Raw genomic sequence first — 18,637 nt, forward strand, 5'->3', positions numbered from 1 at the left:
GCTTCCATCACAATAATTGGAAAATTGCTCAATTTACTACTAAAGACAAATCTAAAAAACATTATTTCTAACAGTAACTGCTAAAATATTATATTATCATTTATAAAGATGTTTCAGTCCCTACTTTCCTGATACGGTTGTAACCACAATATCATGAAAGTAATTAAGCAATCGGATTATAAAATATAATTTTTTTCTTAGCATTGAATGGAAACAGAATGTAGGTTTTAAAAAAAATTTGTTGGCGACAGAATTACATCACACATGTGGAATTGCACACTGATGATCTTGCTTGGGTGTTTTACAGAACAGTACGATTCCGTTGGTACCAGGGCTTCTTCACGGCCCAAGATAATCCCAAGCCGTGGGCCATTGATGGGATCTACATTGGACCAGGTTGTCCTTTCAACTGTTACGGACATGGCTCCTGCGTTAATGGATTCATGTGCCAGTGTGATCCAGGATATGGAGGACAGTTCTGCCATGTCCTTAGACCAAACCCTTTCTTTCTCAAGGAATCATTTGAAAGTAAGTTAAGTGTCTGTTCACTGATTTAGATCCTGCATGTGACAATAAAGTAATACCATTCTCACCCATGTAGAGATGAGAGACTGGGGGTATTTCATAAGGCTGTTAGTAAGTTGTGTATGACCTTACACTCAAATTGGCATATGAAACAAAGCAGGACCATATTTACTATAATTCTAACCAATTTATGACAAAAAATCACATTTGCACTTAAATGCTTGTTCAATGCAAAAGTTTCATTGTACAAAGATCATCTCAGCTTCAGCCTATGGGATTTAAAACATTTGAGAATATGATTTATAATCTAAGATATGCTCCAGTTATTCATAAAATCATTTGTAACTTTAAGTTTACAGACTACTTCATGAAACAGTCCCTGGGATGAACATTGCTAGTGGGTGCTGTATTGAGTTTTAAAAAAAAATCTGAAGTCTTGTGTGAGCAAGCTAAACTTGATAGACAGTAGGAATAACAGACTTCTGTGCACTTGTGGTTATTGTGCATCTTGGATTATCTTGCCCCATATTCTGTTTTAAGAAAGAAAAGTGCATCTGGTCACGTCTTCCAGTTATTAATCATAGGATACTTGAGTACACAAGGGATTTTGACTAACAGTGCCTTATTATTATGTGTCGATTTTCAAAAAAAGAATGATATCGTGTTTATAAACGCATCTTTTTTTACAATTAAATTTTCCTTCAAATCGTGATTTGGAAGACGTTCACTTTTACGACCAGGAGTGGAGGACATTGAACACACCCTTTGTTTCTCATTGTATCTGCGTTTTGTAATCACGTTTTCAATCATGTTTCATGTTGCCATTTGAATTTGGATACCGACATTGAACACACCCTTTGTTTCTCATTGTATCTGCGTTTTGTAATCAGGTTTTCAATCATGTTTCATGTTGCCATTTGAATTTGGATACCGACATTGAACACACCCTTAGTTGGTCAAATCTTATTGAGTTGCATATACAGCCAATTATCCTGTTGAACATGATTAGGAAACACTACAGATCAATGATAGTAGATAATCATATTGGAAAGTTACCCCATTTAGCATCAGACTAGCCCAATGAAGAAGGTTGTTGATATGATTGTATTTATGAATAATTTTAGCATTATGTTTTATCTCCTCTTCTTCTTCTCCATATTTTGAAAAGGTTCAGGACCTTTAAACAGAAATAAATTTTCCCAGTGGAGTGGAGCTGAGGTAACTAAGAAGTGTGGAACATTGATCACAGGCAAAAGTCTTCATTTTACTGGATCTGGGAGGAGAATGCTCACAACTGTTGACATGGATCTTACAATGGCAAGGTAAGCTTATATCTGGATCTCCAGTGTGCCCTCCTGCTTCCTCTTCCTCCCCTCCTGAATTCCTCCTCTTCTATCCCCCTTCCCTCTCTTCTTACCCCTCCTCCCCCATCTCCACTATCCTTCTATCTAGGCCTTTGGAACTTTTATATATAATATATGCCACAGCACCTATTGCCATTTGGATTACAGCAATCTATTTTTTGCTGCTCTCCACCCAGTGATAAGTTGACTACTGCTTGGAAGAAATGGTTGATTTGCAATATTTTGGTTTTACATAAATGTTTGATATGTATTGGCAACCCCACAAAGTATGTGTTTCTGACCCCCCCCCCCTATATGTGGGTCCTTCCCAAAATGGTTCATCTCTGTTTTTTAGTTTGTATGAAAGATTGTAATGCTTTTAGATTATCATGGCTTGCAAGTGGAGCTTCACGTGGGAGAGCCAATCACGCCTCTTGTACAGAAAGTGACGTCATAAAAAATCCCCAATATCGCGGACGTAATTATGCGTGTTTGAAGCATTCAGAGAGAGAACTTTAAACTATCAATTAACTGAGTTCCATCGGTCTCCATGATAAATGCTGTACACCATCGTGTTCTCCTTATTTTCTCCTTTGATTTGATATATGATTCTCCATTTTTACGATTTTCAATATATTTCTCCTTTAAGCAGTTCACAGGGTGATGTAAGAATGGAGCAAATGTGCATTAAATCTGAAAAAAAGGTTTATTCTAAATAATTCTTTCCCAGTTCTTTCAGTATATTTTCAGTGGACTCAGGTTATGCATTTGCCTATATCCAACCTGTTACTACTGATTATCTCTTAATCCATAAATAAGAAATTATCAATATAAGACAATGTCTTTGCTATGATCTGTTGACATAAAATATACTTAAAGAAAGTCACTGAATCAACTTGTTCATTTCACCTCATCTTAACAGTATCATCAGCTTCTACATCCGTCTTGGCTGCTCCCAGCATCCTCCATCTCTCTTGAACCTACCCATCATCCTCCAGTCCTCATCAGACGGTGGCATCACATGGGATACCATTGAAGAAATGACCTTTGACCCTCAGAGTAATGACCCAATGTATGTAGCCCTTCAGCTTCCTGTGAGGTCACACTCCAATGCTACTAGGATCAGATGGTGGCAACCATCTAGGGAAGGGGTCTACATGGATGAATGGGCCATTGATCAGGTTGGTTAGTTTGTTTGCTATCTAAAAAAAAATTTCTTTCAATTTTTCAATTAAAAAAAAAAAATTATTATTAAAAATTTACAGAAATCAAAACTATAATTACAATGTATTTACACGATTACACAAAGCAGCATTAAACATTCAAGAGAGAACAAAGGTATTTCAATCATTGAAATCAAACTTCCATTTTTTTTAATGTAGAGGAAGTTTTTTTTTTGTCTAATGCAAACTAATTTGATTGTAAAAATGTTATCTCTAAACGGATGGAGGAAGGGCAGGTGGCTATCTGTAACATTTGAATGAATGCTCCACCTTCCTCACCAACATTATGGCCCAGATAAGGTAGATTGTCTATGGTAAAGAACTTAAATCAATGTATCCATATTTCTCTCAGTGCAAAATAATTACAGGAATTTGATTATTTATGCATGAAATACGGGAAAGCATAGAGAGAGAGATATATATATATACCCCCCCCAAAAAAAAAAAAAAAACCTGATTTAAAGTTTTTATTAGTCTGCAGAACTCTGGTTTATATGTTAGTAGAGAAAAAGAAATGTTCATCTCCAAATCTATAATCACTTACGTAAAAATGTATGCATACAAATTTGTGCAACTCTTCTTGCCTTCAGATATTTATTGGTGGTTACATCCATGGTCAGACGGTACTAGAAGATGATTTTATGACATCACTTCAGAATGATGGTGATCAGAACTTCTCTCTTCATGATCAGAATTGGCTTATCTCTCCCGGTAGTACCATGGGTCAGGTAAGAAACTGCATTGGACTAATGCACCTCTGCTCCTCTTTAGGGAAAATATAATTTCAATTTCACAATTCAATAGAACAATCATAAAATGTAGAAAATTATTTTTTATGTTTATCACTGTACAACTGATGCTAAAACACAGCTATTGTGACATCCTCTAGGATTAATACTTCATTAAAAAATCAGATTCTCTTAGTAAATTTCTGAAGAATAATTTTCATAACTTTCTTTTCATGATAAATATTGTATACAGAGTGAATAATTTTTCTTCCGATGAGGCTTCTAGCATGAAACATTGAAATAAAAAAAAGCAATTAATTCATTTCTGGTTAGGATTATTTGAAAATCAAAGTTGTTTGTTTTCCATGCAGCACCTTTAAGATTTTAAATGGATTGATGGAATGTTTTAATACGTTTCATCTTTCAGGTGTGTGGTGTCGCTCACAATGCTCTCCACTTTGCAAGCAATGAACAGATGAGATACACTATCACCTCTGATGTCATGGTAACTGACCACACCTTCCTTCAGTTTGATATCGCTCTAGGATGCAATGAACAAGAGTCATGCTATGGTCAGTTCTACTTTACTTTTTGTCTTTTTTATCTTGATTTTCTATTGTCCCTCTTCCCTGCTTCAAACAAAATAGATTCCTGTTATATTTAGATTTTGCTTTCAAGTGATCTTAGAAATTAATTGTTAGCTTGATTATAATAAAATAAATCCAGGAGAGACCTAACTTTAACTTTTAAGAATTTTAGGGGGGCATACCCTTTTTAAAAAGAAACCCCCAGATGCAAAGTAAATTGGGGTAAACCTTAAAACAAAAAAGATCTCTACTGGGTTGTTACGCAAAAAGTACCCCTATACGGGAGAATTCTGGAATGGACATTGGCCCCATCTAATCCTTCCATGACAAATTGAAATTAGATTTTAGATACACTCAAAAGAAGGTCTTTCAGGAGGGATAATTTTTGTTTCTTCTTTTGTGATCTTGTTTTTGTTTTCTAGGTATACTGCTTGAATACTCTCTTGATATGGGTAAGACATGGAATCCTCTCCTCACAGAGTGCTTCCCATCTCAGGTAGAGTGTACTGGATATCACATGAGGAGTGTCTATCTAGCTGATATCTACTATGGTTGGAATAGAGTTACTCTGCCTCTCCCACAATACACAAGGTACAATGAAGATTCTACAAGTGATATTTGCTCTGGCAGCAGTTGCTCTTGTGGAAATTCAGCACAAAAACCCAATCAAACCTAATCCCAAATCTCATATTGTTCTGGACCAAAGGCCCTAACCTAACCTCTAACTCAATGGGTATTTATTCAAAGAAATTGTATATTCAGAGAAATTATGGCAGGAATAGTCATCTCAGGAGGTTAGATCCCGGCCAATTTGCGGTGACTCTAAAAAATTGACAAATTTACCCATGAAAGTCTTCAAGTTGGGATTTAAGACTATGGTTTCACATATTACACTTTATGCACTGTACTAATATTTGTTCATGTTTCATACCAAGTTTTTGCATTAGATATTAAACTTAAATATTCACTGTTATCCCCACTTGCCCATGCTAAAAATATACTTCAGCATACCCAGTCTGACCCTCCCTACCCTAAAGTTAAATCACCTGTCAAGATCCTATCCCAATATCCTTAAACAGAATAAAGACATTGCATTACTGCTTTATTCCATTGTTCATCTTTTAGAGTCCCCTTAAGAAACCTGCCCCAGATTTTGAGATCATCCTCATAGCGTAAATCTAGTATTTTTACCGTACACTTGTCAAATCTTCTTATGATTAAAAAAAATAGCGTAAAATATCATGTCTTTCAAGTTTTTTAAATCTCTGTTATAATTGTTTCAGGTCTAAGAGTACTCGTTTCCGATGGAGCCAGCCACCTCGCTTTGATCCTGGCCATGAATGGGCTCTGAGCAATGTTTATATTGGCTCAGAGTGCAGTGATATGTGCAGTGGTCATGGACAATGTAGCTCTGGTATTTGCATGTAAGGGTCCAACCAATTTATTCCAAATCAGTTTAATCATTAATATTTTGTATGTATGAAATCTTATTGGTCCTTGAATTACATTCACATTGGTGCTCATCTGTTCCATACCGAGATAAAGTTCTTAATAAAGAAAATAAGTGTAATGAAATTGTGAGACATTTTCCTCCTATGTTGCTGTCGGCCTTTTTAGTCTGCGACTGCTGTGGCTGGTGTTTTTTTGTATCCATTGAAAAGTAAATAACAAATAAATATGAATAAAACTAATCTGCCAATAACAAATGAGTAAGATATGAAGAGAGAAATATATAACATGAACTACAAAGAGTTGAAGTAATGCAAATAAAATTGGGAAACTACCAAAAAAGAAAACACATGTACAGGTTCTGTTGAGGCAGTCAATACAAAGACTTGCACTAAAGAGAACCAATTAAAAAGTGTACAAAAAGTATTAAAAAGTTACAAAAGTTACACTCAGTGGAAAAAAATTGATTGTGTCTCTCTGTTTTACACCCCCAGATGTGATCAGGGATGGACCGGACCATCTTGCCAACGGCCCTCTGTGCGTCTTCCTCAATCTCTAAGGGACACCTTTTCTGTCCAGCCTGTGAGTGGACGGGGCCATTGGTCAAAGGTCATAGGTGCAATGACCTCAGAATCCTGCGGACCTGTTGCATCTGGGACTTACCTTCATTTCACAAAGGTAGGATGGGTAGCCAGGAAGCAGTCAGCCTTGCTTCAAAAGATGGTTTGATTTAGAATTATGCATTCCATTTTTCTGCTGACATGCTTTAAAAATGAATGAGTTTCCCCTGATATTTATCTCTGATTTCTTTCACAGTAAGAAAGAGTTTACCAAAGTGATGATTAGGAATTCTCATTGATGTACATTTCCCAAGAAATATCCTTATTTTTTTCTATTCAACCAGTCCTGCAGCAGACAGTTGATAACCTCAGACTTCGACCTGACCCATGCAGACTATGTCCAGTTCTACTTCCGCTTTGGTTGCTTGAACCCGCCTCAACATCGGGATGAAGGTGTCCTCCTGGAGTACTCATTAGATGGTGGTATAACATGGACTCTTCTCTTAGAGTTATACCACCACCAGTACCAGAGAGCAACGTAAGGCTTCCATAATAAAACATTGTAATAGAACTATAAAATAGAATTATAAAAAAAAATGTAATAGAAATATAAAATGGTAATCTGATGGCCACTATCTTTAGAAAGCAAATTAAACTCTTTTTTGCTGTGTATTACTGAGCCCAAGGCTGCTAAAAGTTGTTTAAACTTTGGCAAACTGTAAAATAATAGCAATTCTCTTTAAAAAATCCAAAATAAAGAACAATTTGATGTAGTAGTGAAATCTGTATATTTTGGTATCATTATAAAGCTAGCACTATTTCTCATACTGAAGAGAGAATGTTAACAAGAGTCGACAGGAGTGAGACGGCACTGATGACAGTGATTAACTGGAGTAGGGATGACTTGAAATGTCTGTACACTGCTATGATAGTCACAGAAATTGATTTAACCAATATAAATATTTGGTTTTAATATGAATTTGTTATTCGTGTCGCTTCTCCTGAATGCAACATTTGGAAGTTACATTAGTTCCTTTATCGAATTATGTCAGATGATTTTAGCCCAACATGAATTAATTTTAATTTAATATCTGATGGTGTGCTAAAATGTACTTTCTTTCATCCGCCTTTTCTTAAAGCTTTGTCTCACTGGCACTCCCTCCTGAGGCACGCCACAATGGCACCCGTCTGAAATGGTGGCAACCATCTCACTCAGGCCCAGACACTGCAGACTGGGCCATCGACAATGTCTTCATAGGGGGATCAGCCACCTTACCCCACCTCCTGAGGGACTCCTTCCTGAATGAAAATGTCCGGGATCACTGGCTCTTCTCTGATAATGCTGATTTGGGAGAGTTTTGTAGCCGTAATGCGGGACTAGGTGATACAGGGACGCAGCCAAGGAGGGGTGGGGTATCTTGGATCGGAGGGATAGACTCGGCAGAGAGTTCATCATTGACTAGTCATGATATGATACTGAAGAAAGGAGATGCATTAGAGTTTAAGGTAATGAGTCTCCTATATAACCAGGGCCCTGTGACTTTACAAATATCATCAATAGTACTATCAATAAATTGTAACTCTAAGTCTATGACAAATGATCAAAACGTTGATTGTAAATTCTAATTTTAAGAATAAAAATTTGCCATAGTTATAACAATTACAGTTGTTGATTATGAATATCAATCTAATTTCTCAATGTTATATCCCAAATGGTGAGCAGCGGTTAAGAGGATTTACTCTCAATAATTTTCAAAAGCAAAATCTTTAGGTAAATTGACCATGGTATCTTGTCTCTCTGTATAGATCAGCATAGGTTGCAACACGTCTTGGGATAGTCCGATCCAACCTATCCAGTTAGTCTACTCCACTGACCATGGATTGACATGGTATTTGGTCACTCAAACTTGCTTGCCTTCTGACCCTAGTTGTGGTCATGTGACCCTTCCCAGCATCCTCTTCCCTTTCAACGGATGGAGGAGGTTGGTTATACCACTGACTGAAAAGATGACAGGAAGGTGAGAAAAAGATGATGGTAGTGGTGATGATGAGGATGAGGAGGAGGCAGTGATGGAAATGCAGTGTTTAATATTAAAAGTGATCATAATACTGGTGCAAGTGATGATTGTGATGATGATGGGGATGATGATGATGGTGTTGGTGGTAGTGGTGGTGATGATGATGATGATGACGATGATGATTACAGTAGATGTTGATGATGATGATGATGATGATGATCAATGCGGACATACATGTATATCACACAAATATGGACCATGAGAGAGGCAAACAGAATATATGTTGACAATCTGTGCAGTTACAAGGGTGTACTAATGAGACTTTAGGTGCTATAGATCAACATTTGTATTTATTCACTCGTTCTCTCCCTTAGACCAATACGATTCCGCTGGTACCAGGGTGCTTCATCTTCTCCCAATCCTTCCTACCAGCAGTGGGCCCTTGATGATATAAGGATAGGTCAAACCTGTTCTCTTATGTGTAGTGGCCATGGATCATGCGACCATCCAACGTGCATATGTGATCCTGGTTTCCATGGTGATTCCTGTGAGGAGAGCTCTGGATTACTAGTAATGATACTTTTTTTATTTTAATTTCCTAATTGAATTGTGTAATTGATCTAGAATACTAAAATCTTGCAGAAATAAATGAAATAGATGTCACAGGAGAGTCGAGTTATCTTGGTTCAGTCATCATTACTAGAAACTAAATTTCATTTTTTTTTTACTTAATGAGAAGACATGGAACTATGTGAGAAATTTGGGCCATGAGAATTGAAAGTCTCACCAAAACATGGAGGAATTATTTCTGTAAAATTAAGGATAGGGAAAGGGAATTGTCGACTCAAAATATAAGAGTTGCTTCTGGCACAAAAGATGTGTTTGATGAGTTAGCATATAGCTATAGACTGTTTAAATGACTTATTTTTGCTCAAATATAATGTTATCCATTATAACCGTTATATGATCTCATGTCTATATTACTGATGCATACTCTGTTATGGCAATGTTATTCAATTTTATTTGTTTGTGAGAAATGAAAATTAAACTGAAGCTGAACAATTGAATCTATTTTGCTCTATTGGTACCAGCTTCACTCATTCCATCTTATTTTTGTGTAACTCTAGACTCAATTGAAAGAGGAGGTTGTGGGTAGCGTAATGTCTCCTAGTAGTTGGCCTCTCATCCAGGGCGGGGTCATTACCAAAGGAAGCAGTGAGCAGACTTGTGGGGTGCTGAGAGAATCAAGGTCATTGTACTTCAGTGGGAGTGGTGCAAGACTAGCCATGGCGTCACCATTAGATCTCAGAGATGCGAGGTAATAAACATGGACTTGTGGAAGACAAAAATTATTAAATCCCAAATCTCCTAAAATATAAGGCCTTATCTACTGAAAATAATAAAATAAATACATTATTTTAATATGATAAGATAATTTTGATTGGCGCATATATTCTTTTTTTTAATGAGAGCGCCATTAAAAACCAATCAACAATAACAAAAACTATTCTTAGACAATTGCTTAATTTGTTTTCTGCGAGTTTGTTTAATTACATTTTTAGAGAATTGCACTGTAGGCTCCCCTTTCTTTCTATAATTATATAATCTCCAATATGGAATATAAAGCAAGTCACTATTTTTTTTCAATGAATTAAGCACATTTCTTCATGATTTTGATGTAGATGGCTATCTTTCTAAATATTTTCCAAGAATGATAGCAACAGCCAAATCGACTCTGAAACAATAATCACTTCATTTTCACCAACAGTAATTATTTGGATGATATCAAAGAAGCATACATCTTCCTATATGCATGTGTGTTTTAATCTTGTGTGTATTCAAATTGGAGAATTGTTTAATCACAAGGAGTTCCATCATAGAAAACACCCTTCATGTATATTAAGGGGCACATTATTTTCCATGCCTATTGATTCAGTGAAATCCATGCATGCACAAAGTTTTGCAAATATGCAAATTTTTATTGTAATGTTTTACATAACTTTTGATAATTTCCAGATTTATACAATTCTACATTGTGATTGGAAGTCAACAGAATGTGGAGCATTGTTTAACAGCAACAAGTAGACTTGAGTCTGTAATGCTGCAGTACTCCACAGATGGAGGTGAGAATTCTTGTTATGAGTTTGTGTGTTATTACCTTGGTGTAGGGCAGGGGGCTGAGGGGCAATGGCCCCTATTATTTTTTTTTTCAGGGACATCAAGGTAAAAATGAGAGAGGAGAAAGATTTTGGTAAAAGATGGCTTATTTGAATAAGCATTGCGATAAAGTTAAGCAATTGTCTAAAGACACATCGCACAGCAGAATGACTTTGCTTAATTCTGAAGTCATTGAATGTGATTGTTTAAACCAACATACGAATGAGAACCAATACAAGATTTCAAGATTCTACAAATATGTTTATATACTCTTTCACATAACCACTACATGTAACTATTCATCTGGGAGAAGAAGAATGAAGAGAAACACATTATTATAATCATTTTTAAATGGGTATCTGTTTTATTTTCTCTGCTTATAATTATGTATGTACATTGTCAAAATGCTTTCTTTGCTAGTTTGTAATTATGTATATTATATCAGAATAGTCAAAGTATATTATTCTTGGCATTTCTCACATGTAGGAATCAGCTGGACCTTGCTGAAAGAATTGTATTATCAGCAGTACCAGGTACCCAGACTGGTATATATGGTCCTTCCTTTTGAGGCTAGGACACATGCTACACAGTTCAGATGGTGGCAGCCTCTTGATATCACCAGGATCCAGGCTCAATGGGCATTGGATAACATCCTTATAGGTTGGTTTTTATATATTTATTTATTCCTTTCAATAAATAGTACATTCATATTTTGTTGTATGTATAATTGTTAACCATGAAAGTAGGTTTCATTACCATTATACTTATTGTTATTCACATCACCATAACCATCCCCCTTTTCATCTTCTTCCTGCTCATCAACAATTATCATCATCATTACCTTCATAATCTTCATCGTACATTCACCATAAGCAGCACCATTGTCATCATCGTCCTCCTCCTCCTCATCTTTGTCGTTATCATCATTGTCACCTGCTTCACCCACTTTTATATCACCTTCAATAATCTTCAATAATTATGTCTTTGTAATCTCTGTTGATTAATTTCTAATACTTTTGACAAGGTTTCAAAACATTCTTCCCATGTCAAGGGAATTAGGGCTTTATTCACTAAATATATTTGTATTTGTTTTCCTTTAAAATACAGGTGGTTCTGAGATCAATCCAAGCTCCTTGTCAGAGTCCTTTGAACATAGCCAACATCAGAATGGATTGTGGGAGTTTTACCCATATGGACAGAGACAACAGGACGTCTGTCATCAGCGTAACACTGCCCTCTTTTGGGCAAATGAGAGGAATGCTGCTTTTGATAATGCAGCCACCACTCGGCAGCTCATTGTCGACAAGAACTACATGATACAGTTCAAGGTAAGTTTGTGAAGACTTAAATGTTGATTTGTAAATTTATCATCAATGGTGAGTTATAACTTCACAGTCATGACCAGAGGTATGTAGATCTACACATCTTCTTTGCCGTCAGTGCCCTTATGTACTAGTTTTCCATCTTGAAAGTGGAAGAGTGAAAAGACATCTTTGTCAGATCTACCATCATTGGTCTTCAAATTACCATTGATGTTACTTGTGAACAGCTTTGTTAGGGCCGGAACCAACTAACCAACCAGATATTCTTCATGTTTTCTCTCTTATTGTTCAGATCGTTGTTGGATGTCAAAGCACTCCATCTTGTAACTTAGAGTATGGTATTGTGTTGGAATACACAACTGATCCTCATCAGGATCAGTGGACTATCCTCAAACCGGCTTGTCTCCCTGGAGATGAAGAGGATGTGAGATGTGATCCATTCAGTTACCATGACAACAGCTCCTACACAGAGAATGAGTATCATCAATGGCATACTGTCACAATGGAGCTTCCAATGGATGCAGTTTCTAGGTAAGAGTGAGAAATTTTATTGACTCTCTTCTTTAATTGTCAGTCTTCCAGTACATGTAGAGTATTTACCACACAAAGGGCACAATTTTCATCATGTTTAATTGTACATATGTATATTCATGAGAATAGCTGTTCTGTCAAACGGAGGAATGGTGAAAATGTATTTTGTTTGGCCAATTTCAAAAGAGTTTCTCTTATTATGCAGTCCAGGAAGTCACAAAGCAAACCTGTTGCTTGTTAATCAACTTTGGAATTGATAAATTGACTAGAGTATCAACCTAAATGCTGTCTGCTCTGTGGATTTCAGTGTACAAGTAGGTTTGAGTCATTGTGTACAGATTATGCTGTTCATTGGATATATATATACTCCAGTACCATCACAGATAAATGAATGCAGCAGATCACGCAAAAGAATGACTCTGCAATCTTTCTAGCAATTTTGTTACTGATCTTGCATATAAACCCCTCAAAAAAAGTTTGGAAATCTGTGTTTGGCCATTAATTTCTCCCAACTCCCAAGTTTACAAAATGCATATTTTACATCTTTCAAAAGATCATTTAATTCTCTTTAAAATGATACTATACTTGTTATAATCATGCCATCACAAAAAGAGCAGGATTCAAAAGTGTTGGATGAGGTCTGAATTGAAAAGCTGCAAAACGAGCAAAAAAGGTTTGGAAATCTGAGTTTGGCCATTAATTTCTCCCAACTCCCAAATTTACACAATGCACATCTTACATCATTCAAAGGATTTAATTCTCTTTAAAATGATATCATGCTTGTTATGATCATGCCATCACGAAAAGAGTAGGATTCAAAAGTTTTGGGTGAGGTCTGAATTGAAAAGCTGCAAAACGAGCAGAAATAGTCATGAAGGGTCAATACAGAACATGATTTTTTTGTCTGTGTCAATTAATAGAGATGAAAATCCATTCAAATCAAGCCCCTGCTTTTGTAGTGGTTCTGTGAGATAACATGGTTTGAGTGGTGGTTTGATATACCCATGCATGTTTGTTTGTTTGTTTGTTATGTGTTTGCTTGTGCAGAGGTGTGTTTGATTCCATATTAATGTTGATGTTAAGGTGCATGAAAATAATTGAAAGAAACCGCTGAGAAACTCACTCATCACCACTGAAAAAAGAACAGTGACTTTCAATATTGTGTCATTTTGCAACTTTTGAATTTTGACCTTGCCCCACATTTCAAGGCACTGCACCTCCATATGAACGATAATCACATCATGTAGGGTATCATTTTAAAGAAAATTAAATGATCTATTCAGTAATATTAATTACACATTGATATTTACTAAAACCCATGAGGAATTATCGATCAAAGTCAAAAGAAACCGCTGAGAAACTCACTCAAGACCACGGAAAAAAAAACAGTGACTTTCAATATTGTGTCATTTTGCAGCTTTTGAATTTTGACCTTGCCTCACATTTTAAGGCACTGCACCTCCATGTGAATCATAATCATATCATGTAGGGCATCATTTTAAAGAGAATTAAATGTTTCATTGATATCAATTACACATTGATATTTACTAAAACCGAGGATAAATTATCGATCAAAGTCAGATTTCCAAACTCTTTTTGAGGAGTTTAGTAATAAGATTATTAGCTATAGTACTGATGTTTCATTCATGCATTTATTTAGTTAAAATTTCAGTTTTGGTGGGAAATTGGATCTTTAATGTTTTATTCATTCTTTTGTCACCAGCTCAACACAGTTCCGTTGGATCCAACAAGATGCATCTAGTTTGGCACCCTCGTGGGCTGTGGATGATGTATACATTGGAGAGAAGTGTCCAAACATGTGCAGTGGGCATGGACAGTGTGTAGAGGGTCCATCGTGTGTATGTGATCAAGGCTATGAAGGTGGGTCAGAGTTGAAGAATAAGTTGGAAATATCTTCAGGGTCATGGAACGCTTATCAGTTGATTCAGAGCAATTGCATACTTACATTGTTCAGAGTTATATATAGGATCATTCTCAGGGCTGGAATCAATTCAAATGACAGTTTTGGCATGCACCCTGGAAGTCTTAGAAACTCCTGGGACTCTTAACACAAAGGTTTGATAGATAACATATATGAGAGGAAACATTTGATTGGCTCTTGATTGATTGAAAACCATTGTGTTATGGATCTCTGTGGCCCATTTCATAAAGAACTTATGATTATAACATCTTTGCCATTATGGTAAATACCACATGAACCTTCATTTTGAAGGGTTCCATGGAAGAGTTAAATAACCTCAATGAAACAGTTTTCTGATATGGAGACAACAAATATTCTTTGTTCGGCAATCTCTCAGGCTGGGAACTGTCACTTGTTTTAGAGATGATTTTGGGGGGATGAGCAAGAGTCTCTTTATGTGGTAGTCTCATGCCTTAACACAAGAACCTTGGCCTGTCGTGGGAAAGGTTAAAGAGCAATTGCCCTTCTGTCCCAATTTGTTAGTACAAATCAGTGATACTGTAGTTATTTCAGTGATTTTCCGGAGAAAAGTAAGCTGTTAATTTTTCCTATTCTTTGACTTTCAAGGTCAGTTCATTGTGTGTTTTTTTAATATTTCTCAGTTTTTTATCATGACGAATAAGTGACATACTGATGCAGAGAAACCAAATCAACAAGGCAGGCTAAGGTCATAGAGAAAATTTCATTACACGAGTCAAACATGATGTTATTTTCGATTGCCTATTTTCTTTTTTTTCTTCAGGAGAATCATGTACCCCATCCATGCCGCTCCCGACATACTTTCGCTACGGTGTTGACCGTGGTCTCATCCCATCTATGGACCCGTGGAGTGAAGTCAGTGGAGGGGGTGAAGGTCACGGGTGTGGTCCTCTTACACCCCATGCTCATGGTATGGCCCTGTACTTCAGTGGGTGTGGTCTCAGACAGGCAGTGACTGTCGAGCTGGATACACGACTAATTGTGTAAGAACGTAATTTGTAATGATAAAACTTGATAAACATCACCTCATAGGAATTATGATATTTAATATTTGTTGTTGCAAGAGTAGTAAAGTCTGACTAGTTGCCAGATAAATACAATCACCCCCCCCCCCCCCTTTGTGGGTCTTTTTTTTATGGTACAAAAAATAAAATGGGGATGTTAATGAAATTTGAAGTAACAATGAATTGTTATAAATATCATACTTATTTATTATAATAATAATATTCGGCTTTTATATAGCGCTTAATCCATCGGAACGACGTGTCTAAGCGCTTTACAGATATATTATTACCTGCGGTCATCGGATTCAATCAGTAAGTCCCACACACAATGTTTGCACATCCTCCACTCCCTGGGGAATATTCCAGTCAGCTGCCGGTGAGGCGCACACAGTACTGGACAAGCTACAATGACTTTCACCTCCTACTTATTCCCCATACTCATTAGATGAAAATATTTCATTGAGGAAATTGTGATAATTAAAAATACAGCTAGAAAATACAGAAGAATACCTGAAAACATGGAAACATTAGTACCTGTTCTAGCATTATTGAAACATGTTATTAGATAATGTAGATTGTCATTAGTGGTAGTTGAGAATGCCTTATTTCTATTATCAGAACTGAAATGTAAAAAGATACTTCCTATCATTGAGTAACTTTGCTAGTCTCACTGAATTGATATAGCAAATTCAAAATGTGTTATGCACATATTTGTATGTGTTTATGATACTTTCTTTTCCCCAAGTGGTCCTTCATTATCTCTCTTGCTTTCTTTCATTTTACCTCTACAGGGAGATTGGCTTTGTGTTGCAGATTGGAAGCAGAGATCCAAACAACACTGCTTGCCATATCAACTACTCTCCAAACATCAGGAGTAAAGCCATTCTGCTTCAGTACACCCTTGACAACGGTATCCACTGGTATCTGATCCAGAGCCACACCCCTCGAGATTACGGTGAACCTACCAGGGTGTCGTATGATCTACCCCCTGAAGCAAGGGGGGTTGGAGTCCGGTTCAGATGGTGGCAGCCAAGACATGATGGTGTGAACCAAGACCAATGGGCATTGGACAATGTAGACCTTGTCAGGTAAGGTCTTGATAATGACAATGATGTTGATGATGATGAAGATGGTGATGATGATGATGGTAGTGATGGTGACATTGTTGATGGTGATGATTAATGAGAATTGATGATGATGATGATGATGATAGTGACAATGTTGATGGTGATGATTGATGATGATGATGCTTCCTTTAAAGACAACCTGGAAATATATGGTCAAAACACTTTGTTTCTTTGTGTATTTCATGTTGATTTTTTATATTTCAAAATTATGAATAAAATTGTCTCTGTCAATAAAAAACTTTCTTACAAATATATTTTATATTCACAAAAACCAGCCTGTTATGCATACATTTTTTAATTCTTATTTTGATGTTATATCTATCTTTTCCCCTCAGTTGATATACAGAATAAATGAAGGACAGGTTTGATTTTTTCAATTCACAAGCCTTTTAATAAATCTGTGTTTATTAATAAAAAATCTATTACTATGTGAAATGAAATGTCTTTCTCACTTCAATTTTATTTTTATTGTTTTCCTTGTTCAGTTTCATCCGCAAGAAGCGTTCATCACCAGCTGAAACTCTCAAGCTGTAAACAAGTCTTCCTTCATATTCTAATGAAGATCACATGATCAGTGAAGTGACATCAATTGCAAATAGAAAACAATGATTCTGATTCGTCAATAGTATAGTGGTTCCTTTATTGGCCACTGACCCATTTACAATTGATTACAAACCCTGGTGCTCTTCCAAATGTATACATGGTGCTTCAAAAATAAACACAGATGTTATGAAAAAATATATATTCATTGATTTGTTTAAAGATTTGTTAAATACCAAGGTTTAGTAACCTTTGTACATTATTTAAGCCAACCATTCCACATAACTACATTGGACCTCCAAGTATTATTTTGTATGCTATGCTGTAAAACTACTGTATTTGATATATGGATTTTTCTAATTTTATTTATGTACCACTAACAGCTTGTGATATTTACTACACTTGCTTTTTACCTTTTTTTTTACCTTGCTTGTATTAAAGTTTTTAGAAAAATAGAGTGAAAAAATGTGATAATTTAACATCATAATTTGCATGAATCCTGGTCTTAAACAAAAGAATCCTGTATTATTGCAACATGAATATTTTGAATGAATTAAATTAATTGATGAAATGTTTTGTAAATGATACTAGGTGTGTTATAGATTTTAGTGCATTTTGATAGGTGGGTTTGTATTTCATTTTGAAAATCACATTTTAAGATTTGTTGTAAATAGGATTGTATAATATGAGTAATGTATGTAACATGTGAGTATATATATACATGTGAATGTTAATGTTTTGAGAAGTTGCCTCACATTCATTGGGCATTGCTAGAAATTTGGAATCGATTTCACATCCTAAACTCAATCATCAGTCTTGTAAAATTTTATTTTTAATTGGCAATTGATTACAGGTCCCTGTAACAAAAAAGATTTGTGCTTTGTTTTAGGGCAGTATTTTCTTTTGTTTTGATAAATTTTTATTGTATGATCTAATATGAAATGAAAGGGTCACACACAGATGAGCATGAAGACTTTGACATTTTGAAATTTACACAAAATAATTGGTCAAGATTTCCATGATACAACCTTGCTCAACAGAAGGATCTCTTTCATGAAATTTCTAATTGAGATTCATGATTCACAAAATATTCAGTAGCGAATCAAGAAACTGTAATCAGTATCAAATTTGAATATTGTCATGTATCATCTATCTCTGAATACAGATTTCCTGGGACACACTGTAAAATTGGTTTATTGTCAGCTACATAGCTTGTTTGTTTGTAATGTGGTGTGTTGCCAATTAATTACCTTAATTGCTTTTCACACAACGATTGTCATATTACATTACTTCCCAAGAGAAATGAATGAGAAAATTCTTATTGTGATTGTTTATCCAGTTTGCAATGATGACCCTCATGTACAATCAGTAGTGTGATAATATTTTGAATATATTGTCTACAGAATGGATGTGTAACTTCAACACTGTTCTTGTGTCGCAACAATTTGTTTAATAATAAATCGAATTCATACTAATATTCACCTGAGGCTGATACCCATATTTGTACTTTACAAATTTATTCTGAGACTGTTGTTTTAGGATACATAAATGATGTACATTTTA

General features: G+C 35.7%; 1 protein-coding gene across 1 annotated transcript in view; it reads left to right on the forward strand.

The window, feature by feature from the left end:
• The window catches only part of LOC129255639 (reelin-like), a 55,399-nt gene extending 36,848 nt beyond the window's left edge, over positions 1-18,551 (forward strand). Inside the window, exons 38-58 of the mRNA XM_064096990.1 lie at positions 308-528; positions 1,694-1,847; positions 2,791-3,049; positions 3,682-3,819; positions 4,247-4,391; positions 4,829-4,997; positions 5,690-5,830; positions 6,350-6,533; positions 6,760-6,953; positions 7,555-7,921; positions 8,222-8,433; positions 8,808-9,003; positions 9,561-9,751; positions 10,450-10,556; positions 11,077-11,250; positions 11,698-11,918; positions 12,205-12,443; positions 14,167-14,324; positions 15,167-15,386; positions 16,199-16,495; positions 17,020-18,551. Of these exons, the coding sequence (XP_063953060.1) occupies positions 308-528; positions 1,694-1,847; positions 2,791-3,049; positions 3,682-3,819; positions 4,247-4,391; positions 4,829-4,997; positions 5,690-5,830; positions 6,350-6,533; positions 6,760-6,953; positions 7,555-7,921; positions 8,222-8,433; positions 8,808-9,003; positions 9,561-9,751; positions 10,450-10,556; positions 11,077-11,250; positions 11,698-11,918; positions 12,205-12,443; positions 14,167-14,324; positions 15,167-15,386; positions 16,199-16,495; positions 17,020-17,068 (4,036 nt within the window). The 3' untranslated portion in view covers positions 17,069-18,551. The remainder of the gene's footprint in view (positions 1-307; positions 529-1,693; positions 1,848-2,790; positions 3,050-3,681; positions 3,820-4,246; positions 4,392-4,828; positions 4,998-5,689; positions 5,831-6,349; positions 6,534-6,759; positions 6,954-7,554; positions 7,922-8,221; positions 8,434-8,807; positions 9,004-9,560; positions 9,752-10,449; positions 10,557-11,076; positions 11,251-11,697; positions 11,919-12,204; positions 12,444-14,166; positions 14,325-15,166; positions 15,387-16,198; positions 16,496-17,019) is intronic.
• Positions 18,552-18,637: the final 86 nt, after the last annotated feature.

Source organism: Lytechinus pictus, chromosome 3 (assembly GCF_037042905.1).
Source record: "Lytechinus pictus isolate F3 Inbred chromosome 3, Lp3.0, whole genome shotgun sequence".
Classification (NCBI taxonomy): Eukaryota; Metazoa; Echinodermata; class Echinoidea; order Temnopleuroida; family Toxopneustidae; genus Lytechinus; species Lytechinus pictus.